The 17,211-nt window shown below is 38.2% G+C and overlaps 1 protein-coding gene across 8 annotated transcripts in view; it reads left to right on the top strand.

Annotated features, from left to right (window-relative positions):
- LOC132387335 (echinoderm microtubule-associated protein-like 5) overlaps window positions 1–17,211 on the top strand; it is a 199,617-nt gene that overhangs the window by 54,488 nt on the left and 127,918 nt on the right. For all 8 annotated transcript variants that reach the window (XM_059959693.1, XM_059959688.1, XM_059959719.1 and 5 more), the window contains exons 7-8: window positions 11,954–12,155; window positions 16,479–16,616. In XM_059959693.1, the coding sequence (XP_059815676.1) occupies window positions 11,954–12,155; window positions 16,479–16,616 (340 nt within the window). The remainder of the gene's footprint in view (window positions 1–11,953; window positions 12,156–16,478; window positions 16,617–17,211) is intronic.

Here is a 17,211-nt window from a genome sequence, read left to right as displayed (position 1 = left end):
GTATCTTATGGATAGGGGAATCAAGGGATATGGGGACAAGGCAGGAACTGGGTATTGATAGTAGATGATCAACCATGATCTCAGAATGGTGGTGCAGGCTCGAAGGGCCGGATGGTCTACTTCTGCACCTATTGTCTATTGTCTATAAACCAATATCAGCATTCTCTTTCAGCCCCAATTGTGCTTGGGTTTTGTTGAGTAAACCTAATGCATTCATGTGCCGAACACCACCTCACATAAAAGACCACTTCTCCCGTGACAGGGTTCCACAGAGACCTTACCTGACGAATTGAAGAAAAGAATTAGAATCTTTCTGAAAACTATCTTGGCAATATCCTGACAAACTCTTGGAAATTTCTAGCTTCTGAGCATTTAGCAGAAAAGGAGCATTTAATGTGGCACTGAGAGCCTAAAGTCCGTACATCGGAACTGCAGGAGAAAAGCTCAGGAGAAATGGCAGAAGGGGGCAAGAACGAAGAGTCAGCTTACAGAGAGGAGGTGCAGCGGCTAACAGACTGGTGCAGAGCCAACAACCTGTCTCTGAATGTGGGCAAAACAAAAGAGATGGTTGTTGACTTCAGGAGAGCATGGAGCGACCACTCTCTGCTGAACATCGACAGCTCCGCGGTAGAGAGAGTTAAAAGGACCAAATTTCTTGGTGTTCACCTGGCAGAGAATCTCACCTGGTCCCTCAACACCAGCTCCATAGCAAAGAAAGCCCAGCGGTGTCTCTACTTTCTGCGAAGGCTAAGGAAAGTCCATCTCCCATTTTAATTCCATGACCCATTCCCATTCTGATATGTGTCGTATCATGTAGCACCATGGTCCTGAAAAAACATCGTCTCATTTTTACTGTGTACTGTACCAGCAGTTATGGTCGAAATGACAATAAGAAGTGTCTTGACTTGATACCTGCCTACCTACTTCACCAATTTACCACCCACCTGTATTGGACAATCTATGAATCCTATGTTGACCTCATCAGTCCCCTCAGAACTGTAAGTTATCATCGAACCTAAGGATCAACGTAAGAAGTAGAAATTCGGATTTGCTTTAATGGAGTTGTACTGACTGCAATTGCTTCTCCCTGGACTGTAGAATTAAAGTCGATCTGTAATAAGTAAATTTGTAGTCAATGGGACTGAGTTCAGCATGTCAATTTTTTTCCCTATGAGTAATGGAGTTTCTCTGTTCTTTCATATTTTGTGAAATGTGGTTATTTATAGTGATTAAGAATAATTTGCATGATGTAGCCCAAATGTTTACACTATGTAGACAAGTGAATGGTTCTTATGAATTAATGCTACTTGACATGCAGTGTTATTTGTTTTGGAGACCTTGATTTGTCTTTAGAGTGTATGTTTTTGGTTTCTCACCAGAGTTCTGAAAGACGTATGAAAATCTTTGTTATACTCTGAATGCTTGTTTTGTTGCTGTGCAGGACAATTATATAGCAATGTGAGCTTTTCATGAAACTTGTTTGAATTAGCATACTTGAATTAATTTTTCATAATAGCTAAATAGCTGCTAATTTCTCCACAAGCGAAGTAATCTCTTTGGACTTCAGGATGAGAAACCTTGGTCATTTACTGTGACTAATTTAGTTAGTACTTTATGAAATATTTACAAATTACTTGCATTAGCCAAGAAATTTAGATAAAACTGCTGTATTTACAGTGATTTATGCATTTGAAATGTGCTTCTTTCCAGAGTGGAACACAATTGAGACCATTTTTGAATTGATTTGAACCACTTCAAAAACTTGAGGGAGTCCTGATCTTTCAAGTCCTACTCTTACCCCAATCATTACTTCATCAATAGCCAAACTCCCCACTAACACACCCCAGATAATAAATGTGCTTCCATTGGAAAAAAATGAGGGAAGATTAGAATGGGAAAATAAGGAAGGTACAAATAGAAGCTCTTATTTCCATCTGTTCTCACTGCAGAGGAAATGGAGCGAAGACGTTAACAAAATTGAGTGAATCAAGGATTTTATAATAGTCAATATCACTTAAGGGACAGTACTAGAGACATCAGGAAGCATGAAATTAGCCAAAACTCTGGACCAGAAAAGCCATGTTCATGTTTCTAAGAGGAAAATGTGGAGCATGATTGCTTTAATAATGTTCCAAGATGCTCTGGCTTCCAAAACAGAATCAGCAACAGGTTTATTATCAGTGACGTGTCATGAAATTTGCTGTTTTGTGGCAGCAGTGCAATGCAAGAGATTTTTAAAAAATACTAAGTTATGATTTAAAAAAAATAAATAGTGCAAAAAGAAATGGTGAGGTAGTGTTCATGGGTTTATAGACCTTTCAGAAATCTGACTGCTGAGAAGAAGCTGTTTGTAAAACATTTGAGTGTGGTTCTTCAAGCTCCTGTACTTTCTCCCTGGTGGTAGTAAGTCTTCTTCCTATACCTTTTCGCTAGTGGTGATGAGAAGAGGGCATGCCATGGTTAGTGAAGGTCTTAAATATTGGATGCTACCTTCAGAAGATATTATTAATGGTGGGGAGGCTTGTGCCTATAATTTTGCTGGCTGAGTCTAAAACCCTCTGAGGCCTCTTTTGATCTTGTGCTTTGGTTCTTCTTTACCAGCCTGTAATACAATCATCCAGAAAGCCACGATACAGCTGGAGAAATTTGTTCGTCTTTGGTAACATACCTCATCTCCTCAAATTTCCAATGAAGTATAGCCACTGGTGAAGTTAGCAAATGTAACAATGCTATTAAAGAACAGGGAGATCAAAAATGTGGAACTAAAGTCATTATCTTTACATCTGTTGGCACAATGCAGGAATCCATTATTAATGTGTGATAACAGGACACTTAGCTAATAATGTGCCAGGCAATCAACATACTTACAATATGTTAAGGGAAGTTTGTTTTACAAATCTGATAACACATATTGAGAACATAATTTGGATCTGGATTTTCAGAAGGCAATTGCTATGTTTTCCACACAAAGTTGTGTAAATTACTACGTTGGATCGTACAGTAAAGGCACATGTTATTTGCCCTTGAAACTCTTTAAAATAAGGAAATAGTCATTTTGGTCTGCATTGTCACTTGGAGTTGCCATAAGCTGTTAACGATTGATGATTTTGAAAAGGCAATATAATGTATCTAGCTTTGCTGATCCAAGTCAAGTGCACTGTGATGTGGATACAGGGAGTCTGGATGCAGATTTAGTTATGCAAAATTATGGACAAGATGACAAAACAGGAGCAACTACAGCAACAATCTCGAACTTAGAGCAGTACAGGCAATTTAGCCCACAATGTTGTGCTGACCTTTTAACTTGCTCTAAGATCAATCTAATCCTTCCCTCCCACTTAACCCTCCATTCTTCACTCATCCATGTGCCTGTTATGAGTCTCTTAGGTATACTTTGTGTATCTGCCTCTACCACTACTGCTGGTAGTGTGTTGCATGCAGCTATTTTTTAAGACAAAACTTTGGCTCTGACATATCCCTTACACTTTCCTCCCATTGCCTTACAATTATGCCTCATCCTATTAACTATTTTAGCCCTGGAAAAATGTCTTTGGCTGTCCACTTGATCTTTGCCTCTAATCCACCAGAAGAATTCCATGGCTTGAGCAGCTTCTGTAAGAGAAAAGGAAATACCAGTGTTTCATCTCGAAACCCTGCTTCAGGACAAATGCAGGGATACAGTGACGCTGTGCAACTTAGTAAGAAGAATAAAAACAATATTAAATAAAGACTAGTAAATTTATGTGTACAAAATGCCCTTATTGTCCAAGTTGGCCCCCCAGATTCATGCAACTATGTTTTTATCATCTACAATAATACCATTTGCCTGAATAAAGTCTGTATCTTTTAATGCCTTAGTCTGTCTAAATATCTCTCAAACAACAATTGCATATGATTTTATCCCACTCTGTTACCATAGTCCAGATATCAACCAATCTGTTTTAAAGCAAAAGCTTGCTGTGCCTCTTTAAAACTCCTTCTGCTTATAGTTCTTGTTTGTAGCACCCTGACTATGGGGTGAAAGACTATCTAACCCCATACAAACCAAACCTGTCCAATCTCTCTTCCTAAGTGAAGACTTCCAGTCCTAGTAAGACCCTGGTGAATCTCCTATGCACTCTCCAAAATTCAAAGTAAATTTTTTATTGAGGAACATGTGTGTCACCATTTTCTTGTGGACCTTCAAAGTAAATACAAAGAAACAAAAAACAAGCATGATAATAAATATGCAATAAATATTGAGTACATGACATTCAGAGTCAATGAAAGTGAGTCCATAGTTTGTGGGAACAGTTCAGTGTTGGGATGACTGAAATTATCCCATCTGGTTCATGAGCTTGATGGTTGAAGGGTAATAACTGTTCCTTAGCCTGGTGGTGCGGGTCCTCAAGCTTCTGTACCAACTTCCTGATGGCACCAGTGAGAAGAGAGCATGGTGGGGATTCTTGATGGTGGATGCTGCTTTCCTGCTACTGCGCTCCATGCAGATGTGTTCAATGGTGGGGAGGGCATTGCCCTAGATGGACTGGGAATCCACTACATTTTATAGGCATTTCTGTTCAACGACATTGGTGTTCCCATAACAGGCCAAGATGCAAGCGGTCAGTATTCCCTCCACCACACATCCGTAGAGGTTTGTCAGAATTTTAAATGACATACTGAATCTTCACAAATTCCTAAGGAAATAGAGGTGCTGCCTTGCTTCCTTTGTAATGGTACTTGGGTGCTGGGCCCAGGACAGGTCCTCTGAAATGATAATGCCAAAGAATTTGCTGACCCTCTTCACCTCTGATCCCCTGATGAGGACTGGCTCGTGGGCTTCCAGTTTCATCCTGAAACCAATAATCAGCTTCTTGGTCTTGTTGACATTGAGTGTGAGGGGCTGTTGATGCGGCACCATTCAGCCAGATGTTTAAATCTCCCACCTGTATACTGATTCATCATCACCTTTGATTTGGCCAATTACAATGATGTCATCAGCAAGCTTAAATATGGTGTTGGAGCTGTGCTTACCCACACAGTCATTAGTGTGAAGTAGAGCAGGGGGCTAAGCACACAGCATTGCTATAAATGCTAGAAATGCGTGAGAATCCCAGGAGACCAGCAGTTTCTGTGATATTCAGACTACCCTGTATGGCACAAACAGTCATTCAGCAGTCAAAGTCACTTAGATTATATTTATTCCCCATTCTGGTGTTTGATGTGAACCTCTTGGCCATGGCTGCATTAACGAGCTGGTGTACCTAATAAAGTGGCCATCCACATCCACCAACCTCACCAACAATCAGTGTAGCGTCTGTACACTTACTTATCATGAGTTCTACATTCATGACCAAGTTAATATATTGTATATATTGCAAACTGCAAAGGTCCCAGCACTGATTGGTAGTCTGTGACCAATCGTATATGAAACGCTCTGGTTCCTTATTATAGCTATCAGAAATGTAAACATCCACCAGTGCCATCTCCCTCCTATTCCCAAGGCGGTTTTGTTTCCACTTAGCTTGTGTCGCTTGGATCCTTTGTTCATTAACCTTTTTGTACCAGCCTACCGTATGGGACCTTCGCAAGTGCCAAAGCAAAAACCATATAAACAATATCTACCACTCTGACTTCTTCAATCTTCTTAGTGGCCTCCTAGGGAAAAAAATCTCATTCGAATTAGTGAGGCAGTATTTCCCTGCACAAGCCACGTTACTTATTCCTGAGCAGCCTCCCTTTCCAAATGAACATAAATGCTATCACTTAGAATTGCCTGCAATAATTTCCCTGCCACTACGCTTTTAAAAGAAGGAGCAGTACTAGTTATCCTCCAGTCTTCTGGTACCTCACCCCTGGCTAAGGAAGATGCAAAAGTCTTTGAGGGCTCTGTCTAATGAAGTATCTGTGTTCAAAAAAGATGGCCAAAAACAGTTGAAAATAGAGTAGTTATCAGGAATAAGCATCACTTAATCAACTAAAGATTATTCTTTATGGACACAGATGAGGATTCTTGTCCGAACAGCTTGAATGATTTTATCAAAGTTGTTCATTGTCGTTGCTTATTGTATTCACTGGTTCATTGAAAACTCACTTGCAGCAGCATCGCAGGCATGTGACATCATATAAGCAGCTTTCACACAAAAAACAGATTATGCACATCTTTTTTAAAAAGAACACAATTAGAACAAAAAGTCTATTTCAGTCCAAAGTGATCAAAATGATCATAGTGTTGCTAGACTGTAGTAAACAAAGGTTAAAGAACCAAATAGTTGAAGGGAAGTAGCTGTTCTTGAACTTAGTGGGACTTTGGGCTTCTGTGCATCCTGCCCAATGGTACTTATGAGAGGATGGAATGGCCTGGATAATGAGGATCTTAGATGATAGATGGTGTCTTGGGGCAACTTTTCCATGTGGATACTACCAACAGTGGAGAGGAATATGCCCAAACGATGTACTGGACTGAGTCCACTACTCTCTTCAGCTTTTTGGGCTCTTACAGATTTGAATGCCATGATGCAACCAGTCAGAATGATTTCAGCAGTGCATTTAGAGAAACTTGTCTGTGCTTGGTGACAAGCTGAATCTCTTAAACTTCCTTGTAAAAAAAAAGATGATAGTCTGCCTTCCTTGTATTTGCATCCATACACTGGGTCTAGAATAGGACATCAGATGTTAACATTTAGGAACTTGAAGCTGCTAATTCTCTCCACTACCGACCCTCCAATATAGATTCATAAATCTTCACCCTTCTTCCCCTTCTTGAAGTCAAGAATCAGCTCTTTATTTTTACTGTGAGAGGAAGCCGTTGCAGCATCGCTCAACTAAATGCTCTCTCATTCCTGTATGCTGACTCATCACTAGCTATGATTCATCCAGCAACAGTGGTGTCAGGAGCAAATTTATACATGCCGTTGGAGCTGTGCTTAGCGTCACAGTTAGAGGAGATAGTGTTACCAATGCTTGCTAATTTAAATATGTTTAAATTTTTAAACAGTTATAGAGGGCCTTGCTTGCTGCAAAACCATTTTGTCAGTTTTTTGGCCACTCCACTGGAGCAAGCCTCCCAGTGGAAGATGGCATCTGGGAACTGAATGACTGTGACATAGAAGAAGGTGTTTTGACTTATCTAGTTAATGTTGCCTCTCAGAGAAATTTTATCAGTACCATTCCTCTTATTTGTCTATATCCTTAACTTTATCCTGGGCCTGTAGTTGCTGGAATTCAGAAGAATGAGCGGTGACCTCATATAAGCATATCTAACGGTGAAAGGCCTTGATAGAATGAATGTAGAAAAGATTTTTCCAATGGTGGGAGAGTCTAAGAGTAGAGGACTCACAACCTCAGAACAGAGGTGTGTACTTTTAAAACAGAGACGAAGCAGAATTTCTTTAGCCACAGCGTAGTGAATTTGTGGAATTCTTTGCCACAAGCAGCTGTGCAGGCCAAGTCTCAATGTATATTTAAAGCAGAGGCTGATAGATTATTAATCGGACAGGATGTGAAGGGATATGGGGAGAAGACAGGAGATTGGGGCTGAGTGGAAAATTGTATCAGCCATGATGAAGTGTTGGAGCAGGCTTGATGGGCTAAGTGGCCTAATTCTGCTCCTATATCTTATGTATTTGTGGTTTTTCCTCTCTTTCTCATGCCCATAAATTCCTTTTTCTCATTCTCTTGCCCCTTACATATACTACAGGATAATATGCTGTAATCACTGTAGGAGCCAAACAGTGCACGATAGAAACCATTGCAATTATTTGGACATGGTGCTGATGTCAGGATTGAACATAGATCCTTGCTACTGTGGAGTAGCAGTTATTGTATCATTGAGCAAATGGAGTCAGCAGTGTGGTGCATGGGCAGGAAGGCAGAGAAATTGGGCAATAAAATGTTATGAGGGAATGATTTTTGTTCTTATGGGTTTACTGGTAAAGGAGAAAATCTTTGCGTAATTTGAGCTGGAGGGCCTTCTTCACCTTTAAGTACCTTGCGATCGAGTGAATGCAATATGTAAAGTTGTCATTTGACTTATAACATTTCTGAAAATGTAATAAATAGATTTGTTAGTGGTGTGTGGAACAAATTACTTTTATGACACTGATAAGTGTACGTAGCAAGGCATTTTCTAATTGCTTGACTCAGATGTTGACATAGGGATTGGCTCATCTGATGAATGAAGATTGGAAATCAGATAAAGTAATTTGTAACACGGAGAAAGCAAATTATTTGACTGCCAACAGCAGTTTTGATGAAATTCTGAAATCTATTCATTGCAATAAGAGCAAAAATTAAAAAGAAGTTAGAGTCATAGAATCACCGTGTGCAAGAGCTGGCCCTTTGGCCCATCGAGTCTGCGCTGCTGTTAATGGAGCACCAGATTTGGTCCCCTTCCCCTGCTAATTTCTTATTGACTGAAACTATTTTCCCTGGAAATATTTATCCAATTTCTTTTTCATAGCTTTGTGTTGCCAGAAGTGAGAAGTGAGTTGCTGATCTTTGTGAAGCTTTTCCCCTCATCTCCATTGTATCCTTGTATCATTGATAAGTTCTTGCCTTGTCTTGGACTGAGCGTAGAGTCCCACTATTTACCCTGAAAAAACTGGTCATAATCATGCACTCTATCAAATTTCCTGTTAGCGTTCTCTGCTCCAAGGAGCTTTTCCCTTCTGGTCTTATGGGTGAAATTTCATACCTCTGGAATCATTTTAGGAAATATTTTCTGCTTTGTACAGAAGGTTCTATCCTTCCTAAAAGTTGATCAGATATGGATGAAATGCTCCAGATGAGGTCCAAATATCTTTAATGGTGGTTCAAAATAATATGCTTACTGTTTCAGTGGAGAAGATGAATTTGGGATGCAGAAAATGGAATACTTTAGTGCAGGAAGGAAAATTTGCCTGGAGCAAAGTGGTTTGTTTCCTAAAACAAGATTGGTTGTGGAAAGGGTTGCCAATGTAGACCAGCTAATTGAGCTGGGAAGTCAAGTTGGGCATATTAAGTAGCAGCAGATGTAGAAGCAGTTTGCAGCTTTGTTTGAGGAGACAAACAAAGGAGCAAAAATATGTGGTGTGGGTGGAAAAGCAGCCAACAGACTAATTTGTAGAGATTATAAGTAGCTTACTTCTGAATGTCAATTGAGAGGTAAACTTCTCTGGGTGGAAAGCATTTAGATTGTATTCAGTAAAAGTTAAAAGTATTCACAATGTGCCTATGTATACAGTATCACAAACAAAAGAAAATCTGCAGATGCTGGAAATCCAAGCAACACACACAAGGTGAGTCCTGCCGAAGAGTTTTGGCCTGGAATGTTGACTGTACTTTTTTCCTAGTTGCTGCCTGGACTGCTGAGTACCTCCAGCATTTTGTGTGTGTTGCTAAGTATAAAATACAATCATTTTCCTCTCTGTCTTAAAAGGACATTTAGACATTAAGGTATGAAGAGCAAAATGCAAATCTTATCTGTTACTGCTTTATAATAATGGGAGTGTGCAGCTGCATCACAATAAAGCTAGCAGTACCTGATCATATTGGTTTTCCATATCAAATTACTATGTAGAGATTCTCAATGTTTAAAATTAACAGGTGGCACAAAGTCTTGATAAGGTTTTGGTTCATTTTTAATAACCTGAACTCTTACCTGTTAACAAGAATCAATGACTTTTGAGAGAAATTTCCCACACTACCATGTTCAGGAACATATATTACTCTACATCCATTTGGCTCCTGAACCGGCATAGATGCATTCAATGCTATTCTGAACTGATGCTATAACCTACAGACTCACTTTCAAGGTCTCTTTATAACTCACGTTCTCAGTATTATTGTTATCTGCAAAAGTTTGTCTTCCTGTTTACACTGGTGTATGTCAGTCTTTGTTCATGCACAGTTTTTCATAAAATTCTGTTGTATTTTTTCCTGTAAATGTCTACAGGAAAATGAATCTCAAAGTAGTATATGGTAATACATATGCACTTTCATAATAAATTTACTTTGAACTTTGAATTCAGCTACCACAGCTCCAGGAAAGATGTTGAGACATTAGAACAGAGGAGGGTTTTCCAATGCTAGTAAAGGTGATGAAAAGTTGCAAAAGTTAGGCCTATTCTCTGTGCAACAGAGAAAATAGAGAGAAGATCCAATAGATGTACAAAGTCTGCTGTCTACCAAAATTGTCAATCACAGAATCAACTGGTAAATAAAGATTTAAAATTATTGGTAAAAATCTAGAGAGTAAATATAATTTATTCAGTGGCATTTATCAGGTCTTGATCTACTTTATTGGAAAAGTCAATGGAAGCTGATTCTATAAATATTTTTTATAAGTTGGCTAGATACTTGCATGATTATGGATAAAAATACAGAATATTCAACCAAACACAATTGTTCCGTCTAATAATTAGGCAGACAGAACAGTCTGAAATGTTTTCTTCTCTATTTTGCTGTGATGATCTTGTGTTCTTGGGAGTTCTCAATGCTTTTAGTTTCCATCCCTGGTGGCAGTACTTTGCAGGTTCCTTGTGACTTTAATGTTCCTTCCATGGTCATAAAATGCTCTTGCATTCTGTACAATGTATAAAATAGTAAATACCAGTAGCATTTTATACCCTTCACACTTTCACAAAATTATGCAGCGTCAATTGCAGGGAATTTTTAATGTGTGCTGTTCAAAATCTATTCCTCAATTTGTTTCACGAAGTGTTTACTCTCATCTCCATTCCTAAAGTCCAAAAATATAGTACAGTACAAAACTCTTCGGCATATGCACTGTATATAGCTAGGGTGCCTCAGATTTTGCATAGCACTCTAGTGATTTTATGTATTGCACTGTAGTACTGCGAAAAAAAAACCAACTTCATGACCTATGTGAATGATGATAAACCTAATTCTGATATGTCTCTATTGTGGACTGAGAGTGGGAAGGGGGCAGGGAGAGGGGAGGGAGCGGGAAGCATCAGAGAGACATTCTGTAATGCTCAAAAAAACAATTGTTTGGAATAAAAATGACCTTGCCTGGTGTCTCAGGGCTGGGTGTGGCTGCACCAGCTCGGCACCCCTTCTCTGCCACCCCTCCTGGAGCACTCCACCCTCTCCATTCCCCACATCGTTTGTTTCTTACCTGATTTATAAAGTTGCTCTCTGCTCCAGGGTGACAGAAACAGTACTGTGTAAAAGTCTTAGCGACTCTCACTGCATATATTTGCCCAAGACTTTTGTATAGTACTGTATTTCTAAAAAAAATTACTTAACAGTTCTGTATATTATTAACTCAGTATTGATGTCAAGTTATTGAAGTAACCAATACAGTCAAATTTAGTAACTACTTCTTCAGTCCACAGTGAACAAATGATTTGGAGTTGTGGTACTGAATTTAAAAAAAAATCACATTCAATTTCTATTATAGACGCCCATGAACCATGCTGGATTTTCTGGAATTGTTGTAGTTTAGTGATTTCAGCCTCACAAGGTGAAGTCAGTGGCAGCAATTCCAGGATTTCTACATGTAATTAGCCAAAAAATGAAAATCCCTAAACTGCATTCAAAACCATCACTACACCAAATGCCAATGAATTCTGCTAAATGGTTGGTAGGTTTGTGAAAGCTGGAATCTAATGTGCATGTGAATTTTTTTCAAGCATGTTATTTTGCCAATTATAAATAGAATTAGCAATGGATTTGTTACCTTTCTTTGATGATGGTTAAAGTTGTATTGATGGTGTGAGCAGTTAAATTTTAGAAAGGTTGCCTCTGCTTACATGGTTCCCGGTTACTTTTGGGTTTTGACAGAAATCATTGCACAATATGGCAAGTACAAATCAATTTGATGTGTTTTGGCCACCCTTACTCCTGCAGTCAGTCTGTGTTTTTGTATGTGTTCATGGATTATGTATTGATCTTTTATTTAAGAACTGGTTTATAAAGGTTTAGCATTTTAAAGTCTTGCAGTTCTTAACATAATTATTTTCTTTTCAAGGTCTCTCGGTGAGGAGCGTATGTTGGCAAGGAGATCACATTTTAGTTGGCACACAAGACAGTGAGATCTTTGAAATTGTAGTTCATGAACGTAACAAGCCTTTCCTGATTATGCAAGGCCACTGTGAAGGAGAGCTCTGGGCCTTGGCAGCACATCCAACAAAGCCATTGGCAATAACTGGGAGTGATGATCGATCTGTTAGGTTTGTATCATTAATTCAGGTAATTACCCTGTGCCATCAGATAATGAGATGACGTTAGCATGACCTTGGTATAATTTATTCATTGTGCTTTCAAATGTAGCTCACTTTAACTTGTTTTCAAATATGCTCCATTTCCTTACCGCAGACTGCTATAATGGCCAAAAATCAGGCATATTCTACAAACAGGTTTTGCAGAGCACTGCGCTGGGGAAGTTTTCTTGGATGCAGAGAATATATCTTTTATACATAGATTTGGAGTATGTTCTGAAATTTTTACTTTCAGATAACACAAGATCTTAAACTTGGCCCTCAAGGATATGTGAACAATCCTGAGTGTCCGTAAGTGAAACCAATAGAATAATTAACTATGCTGTTGAACAAGTGAAAATATTCAGAGCAATCTATTTGAAGGATTCTGCAGAATGCACCTTAATGTTGAAGAAATGCTGAGAATACCTAGTATTTGGCAAGCTGGTGTTTGAGAAATGTTACTGTAGAAACATAAATGATTATTACTGGAGTAGAGTAAATTCTGTTTATCCATTTGTTACTTGCATCCCACTCTATATCAAATTCTGCTGTGCCCGGAATTCTTTAGCTCCTATTTTTCAATACCACCAATTTAAAACTCTCACCTTCATGTTTTTATCATAATAATAATAATAATCCTGTTTTATTGTCTCTGAAGCTATGCAACCCTCCAGCAAAATATTGCTCTGCACATCTACTCTGTTTTCCCCACTTCTGGCTGCAAGCCTGTTCCCTAAATTTCCACCTCTCTGCCTAACTTTGTGATCTTTTAATATTTTTGGAAATTATTTCCACGCACAATGAAGAAGGCCCTTCCATAATAAACTCTCCAAGCGTTCACACTTTTTGTGAGTTTAGAACATTTATCTCTTGTTGAATTTGCTAAGTACAAGTTGCTTAAGGTAAAATATTTTTGAGAAAGTAGGGCAATGGGCCATGGCTTCAAATATGTCAAAGTGAAAATGAGAGCAGATGCTCACTGGTTGTGTACATTAAAGGTTGAACTGACCTTAAATATTGAAAAAAAAACATAGTAGAGGTAAAAATCCTGGTTTACTGATTAAATAAAATTTTTAGATCTTTCTGACTGGATGAATTCAGATTCAGATTAGGTTTATTGTTGTTTAGAAACTACAAATGCGATGCAGTTAAAAAATGAGACAACATTCCTCCAGAATGATATCGCAAAAGCATATGACAAAACAGACTACACCAGAAAATCCGCATGACATTTGGCAATCCCCAGTCCAGTGTCTGGAGAGGCTGCTGCGTATTAATATCGCGTTACCATCTTAGCACGTTCCCCGGAAAGGAGCTCCAAGTTTACCAGACAAAACAAGACCAAAAACTAAAACTACAAGACCTGCACAGAACCACATAGTTACAACAGTGCAAACAATAGCATAATTGATAAAAAAAAAACAGACCATGGGCACATTAAAAATAGTCCAAAGATGTTAAAGGACTATAAGTTCAAAAGAAATCACCACACAGTTTCCACAAGACCCCAGGGTCCCGACAGACTCGCCATCCCTTGCCGGCGGCAGAATTAAGATGTGCTATGTAGTTTTTCTCCTATAAGCTCTTTTTCCATTCTACTTGCTTTTTTATGAGACTATCTTTAGCTCACAGGTTGTGGCATTTTAAGTCCACTGTAACAGTCTTCAAGATTACTAGTGGTAAGCAATAAATGTTGCCTTTTCAGGCAATGACTATATTCTGTGAATGAATGAATAAAATCCAGAAGATTTCACATGAACCTCTGGTCAGAAAGTTCAGGCAACCACTCAGAATTGCATTTTGCTTCATCCGAGTGCAACTTTAATTGTTACGTTTCCAAATTTATTTCAAAGGTAGTTAGAAGCATTACACATTAGTTCTTGAAATCCCAAATTATGGTATGTAAATTTAAATGTTAGTTACAAAGCAGGTTAAGGTACAGTAATTTAGTTATTTACACAAGAGATTCTGCAGATGCTGGAAATCCAGAACAACATACACAAAATGTTGGCGGAAATCAGCAGGTCAGTCAACATCTATGAAAATTAATAAACAGTCGATGTTTCACACTAAGGCCCTTCATCAGGACTCATTTTCCCTTAAAAATAATCTGTTAAATTTTCCTCATCATATAAATATCATTCATGAAGGAGGGATGATTTGATGTTTGATATTTGTCAATTTGCCTGGTCTGGCTGGCATTTATATTTGTGCTAGTGCCATACTTGTCAATCCTCAGTTGACTATGAAGGAAAAGATTCGTGCAAAGTTGCAATTCCTAATAAATACCAATACTTTCCATTATATGTTAATTCAGGCATAAAAAATGAATGGATTCAACATTTTAACTAGTTTGTAACCTTAGGCTAATGTACAGAAGGAAGGAAAGTAATGAAATTGTAACCTAATAATAGATAAACTGTGTGCAAGTTATTTAATTTTAATGTAACACGTGCTCAAACTGAAACATAGGATAATATTTTGCATTGCCAACAATTAAATGAACTACAGTTCAGTTTCTTAATTGGTAAATTTATGTGTATATTTCACAGTTGGGCAAGATATTGAGTTTCCAAGTCTAGTGGGTGATTTATTAAATGAGCAACCAATTATAAATTAATACTTGGGATAAAAAAAAAACAAGGGGAGTTCAACTTTGTTTTCAGCGCAATCAGTGAATGTGCTGCAAGTTATGCCTGTTTTGAAAGAGATTTTATTTTACCCTCAATCTCATTACTACATTGTTTAAAAGATAGTTTGGAAGCACCAGGGTTGGATAGAGTCTTTAAATGAAAACTTACAATGCAACATTTTATACAATTTGAATTTGATTAAAATATTGAAAATCCTGTTTTATTACAATATATAAGCATTTGTCTGAAATTTACTCTTTCAGAACGTAAAGCAATTATTAAATTATTTTGAGTCATTGTACAGTGTTTGCAAGTAAACTAAAATGATGTAAGTATTTAAGGGTCAACTTTTACTATCCCTGCACACAAGTGTACTTTTTAAAACCTTGTGGACCATGTGAAAAAAATAATTTCCATCTGGCTGGGTCCATCTTTCAACATTCCCTTTATAACTGGTAAAGAATAATGTGGGAATTTGAAATGGATCAAATGCAAATTCAGCAAAGTTCAATGCCAGTTTTGGAAATTTACATAAAATCACAACAGGAAAACCAGTGACATTGATTAGAAATTCCAGACCAGTATTACAAAATAGCTTGAAAAATAATTAACAGCAGTTGATGCTGAAAATTGAAATTAAAAAAAATTAGGAAAATGTTGGATAAACTCAGCAGGGTTTGTGGAAAGCAGCATTTACAGGTTTGAGACCCTTCATTAGAATGAGAAAGTCGATGACAACTGAAGAAAATAGCAGCAGTAGGCCATTCAGCCCCTCGAGCTTGCCATCCCATTCAATATGATCATTGCTGATGTATGCTAGCCTGAAATCCTGTGCCAGTTCCCTATTACTCTCAATCCTCAATCTGTCAAATGTATATCATTTCCTGCCTTCAATGTATCTAATTATCTAGCCTCTATACCATCCATTCCATCGATTCATTACCAACAGATAAAAGAAATTTCTCCTCACTCAGTTTTAAATGACTAGTACGTTATTTTGTTACTACATCCCAGTGTTTGGATTCTCCCACTAGTGAACTCATCTCAGCAGCTACCCGGTCCATCTCTGTGGATTTTTAATCTTTAGGAAAACTAACTCCTCATTCTTCTAAACTCTGTGGATTACAGACAATGTCTATGTAGTGGCAATGGTGTAAAAGACTGAAGGATGTAACAAAGGGAATTTTTCTGATAGAGTGAAATTATTGATCATTTAAATCAGAGTGAGCTTCATTGTGTAGGCAAAGTGATCTGTGTCATGCTGTGTAGTCTGACGAAACTTAAAAAGAAACGATAGTAGGCAAAAAAATGGCCTGGTCTCAAAGAAAATGAAATAAATTGCAAGTTATCTAAAGATGGAGAATTCCTTATTGAGACCTGCAGGCTACAACATGCCAAAATGGAACATAAAGTGCTGCTCCATGAACTTGCATTGGGGCTCATTGTAACAGAGCAGAAGACCGAGACGGAGAGGTCAGCTTGGGATGGTGAATTAAAGTATCAAGCAACTGGAAATAGGGGGTCATTCATGTGCACACGGCACAGGTTACTCTATAAAGTGATCATCTAATTGGCATTTGGTTTCTCCAATGTAGAGGTGGCCTCTGAACAACTTATTTGTACTTTTCTTCATTTTGTAATGTACTAAATATGTTTGCAGGATATGGAGTCTAATTGATCATGCTCTGATTGCTCGATGCAATATGCAGGAACCAATCCGTTGTGTTGCTGTGAGTTCCGATGGCATTCATCTTGCTCTAGGTATGAAGGATGGCTCTTTCACTGTACTACGGATCAGGTAAGTATAAGGGAGAACTGCTTAATGTACTTCCAGCACGCATTGATGTATTAAGGTTTCCCTTCCCATTATCCTACAACCATTATTAATATTAGGGAAATTTGAAATGTTCTATAAACTGTATTCTTGGAGTCACTACTGTGGACTGAGCACAGTTGCTCCTCAAAATGATTGCCCAGTCTATCTTGATTTCTCCATTGCAGAGGTGGCCGCCTCTAAGGCTCTGATTGCTTGATGCAATATGCAAGAACCAAATTATTGCCTGTTTTTGAAAGATGCAGTTACTGGTAGTAACATTCCATCACTATCAGTTCTAGTTCCCAAGCTTCCCTTGGAAACTTAACCGCTTGCTAAGCCATTAATATAGTACTAAAGGAATGTTGGATGTATTTTCTTTAAGTGCAATATTAAATGAAATGGCTGTATGCTAGTTCAGATGGATATCAACCTTTCTGCAGTACTTAGCCCATTTCTGGCAGTTTTTGATAACTCATATTTGTAGGGCAATGTTTCATGAAGGTCATTATGCTTTGCTGAATACTCTAATTCAGTGGATGCAGAATGCTTTCAGACTGCTGGAGGGTCTGATGAGGCA

The sequence above is a fragment of the Hypanus sabinus genome, chromosome 2 (genome assembly GCF_030144855.1).
Source record: "Hypanus sabinus isolate sHypSab1 chromosome 2, sHypSab1.hap1, whole genome shotgun sequence".
NCBI lineage: Eukaryota > Metazoa > Chordata > Chondrichthyes > Myliobatiformes > Dasyatidae > Hypanus > Hypanus sabinus.
The sequence above is the reverse complement of the archived record's forward strand: the minus strand, read 5'-3'. Positions and strand labels throughout refer to the sequence as shown.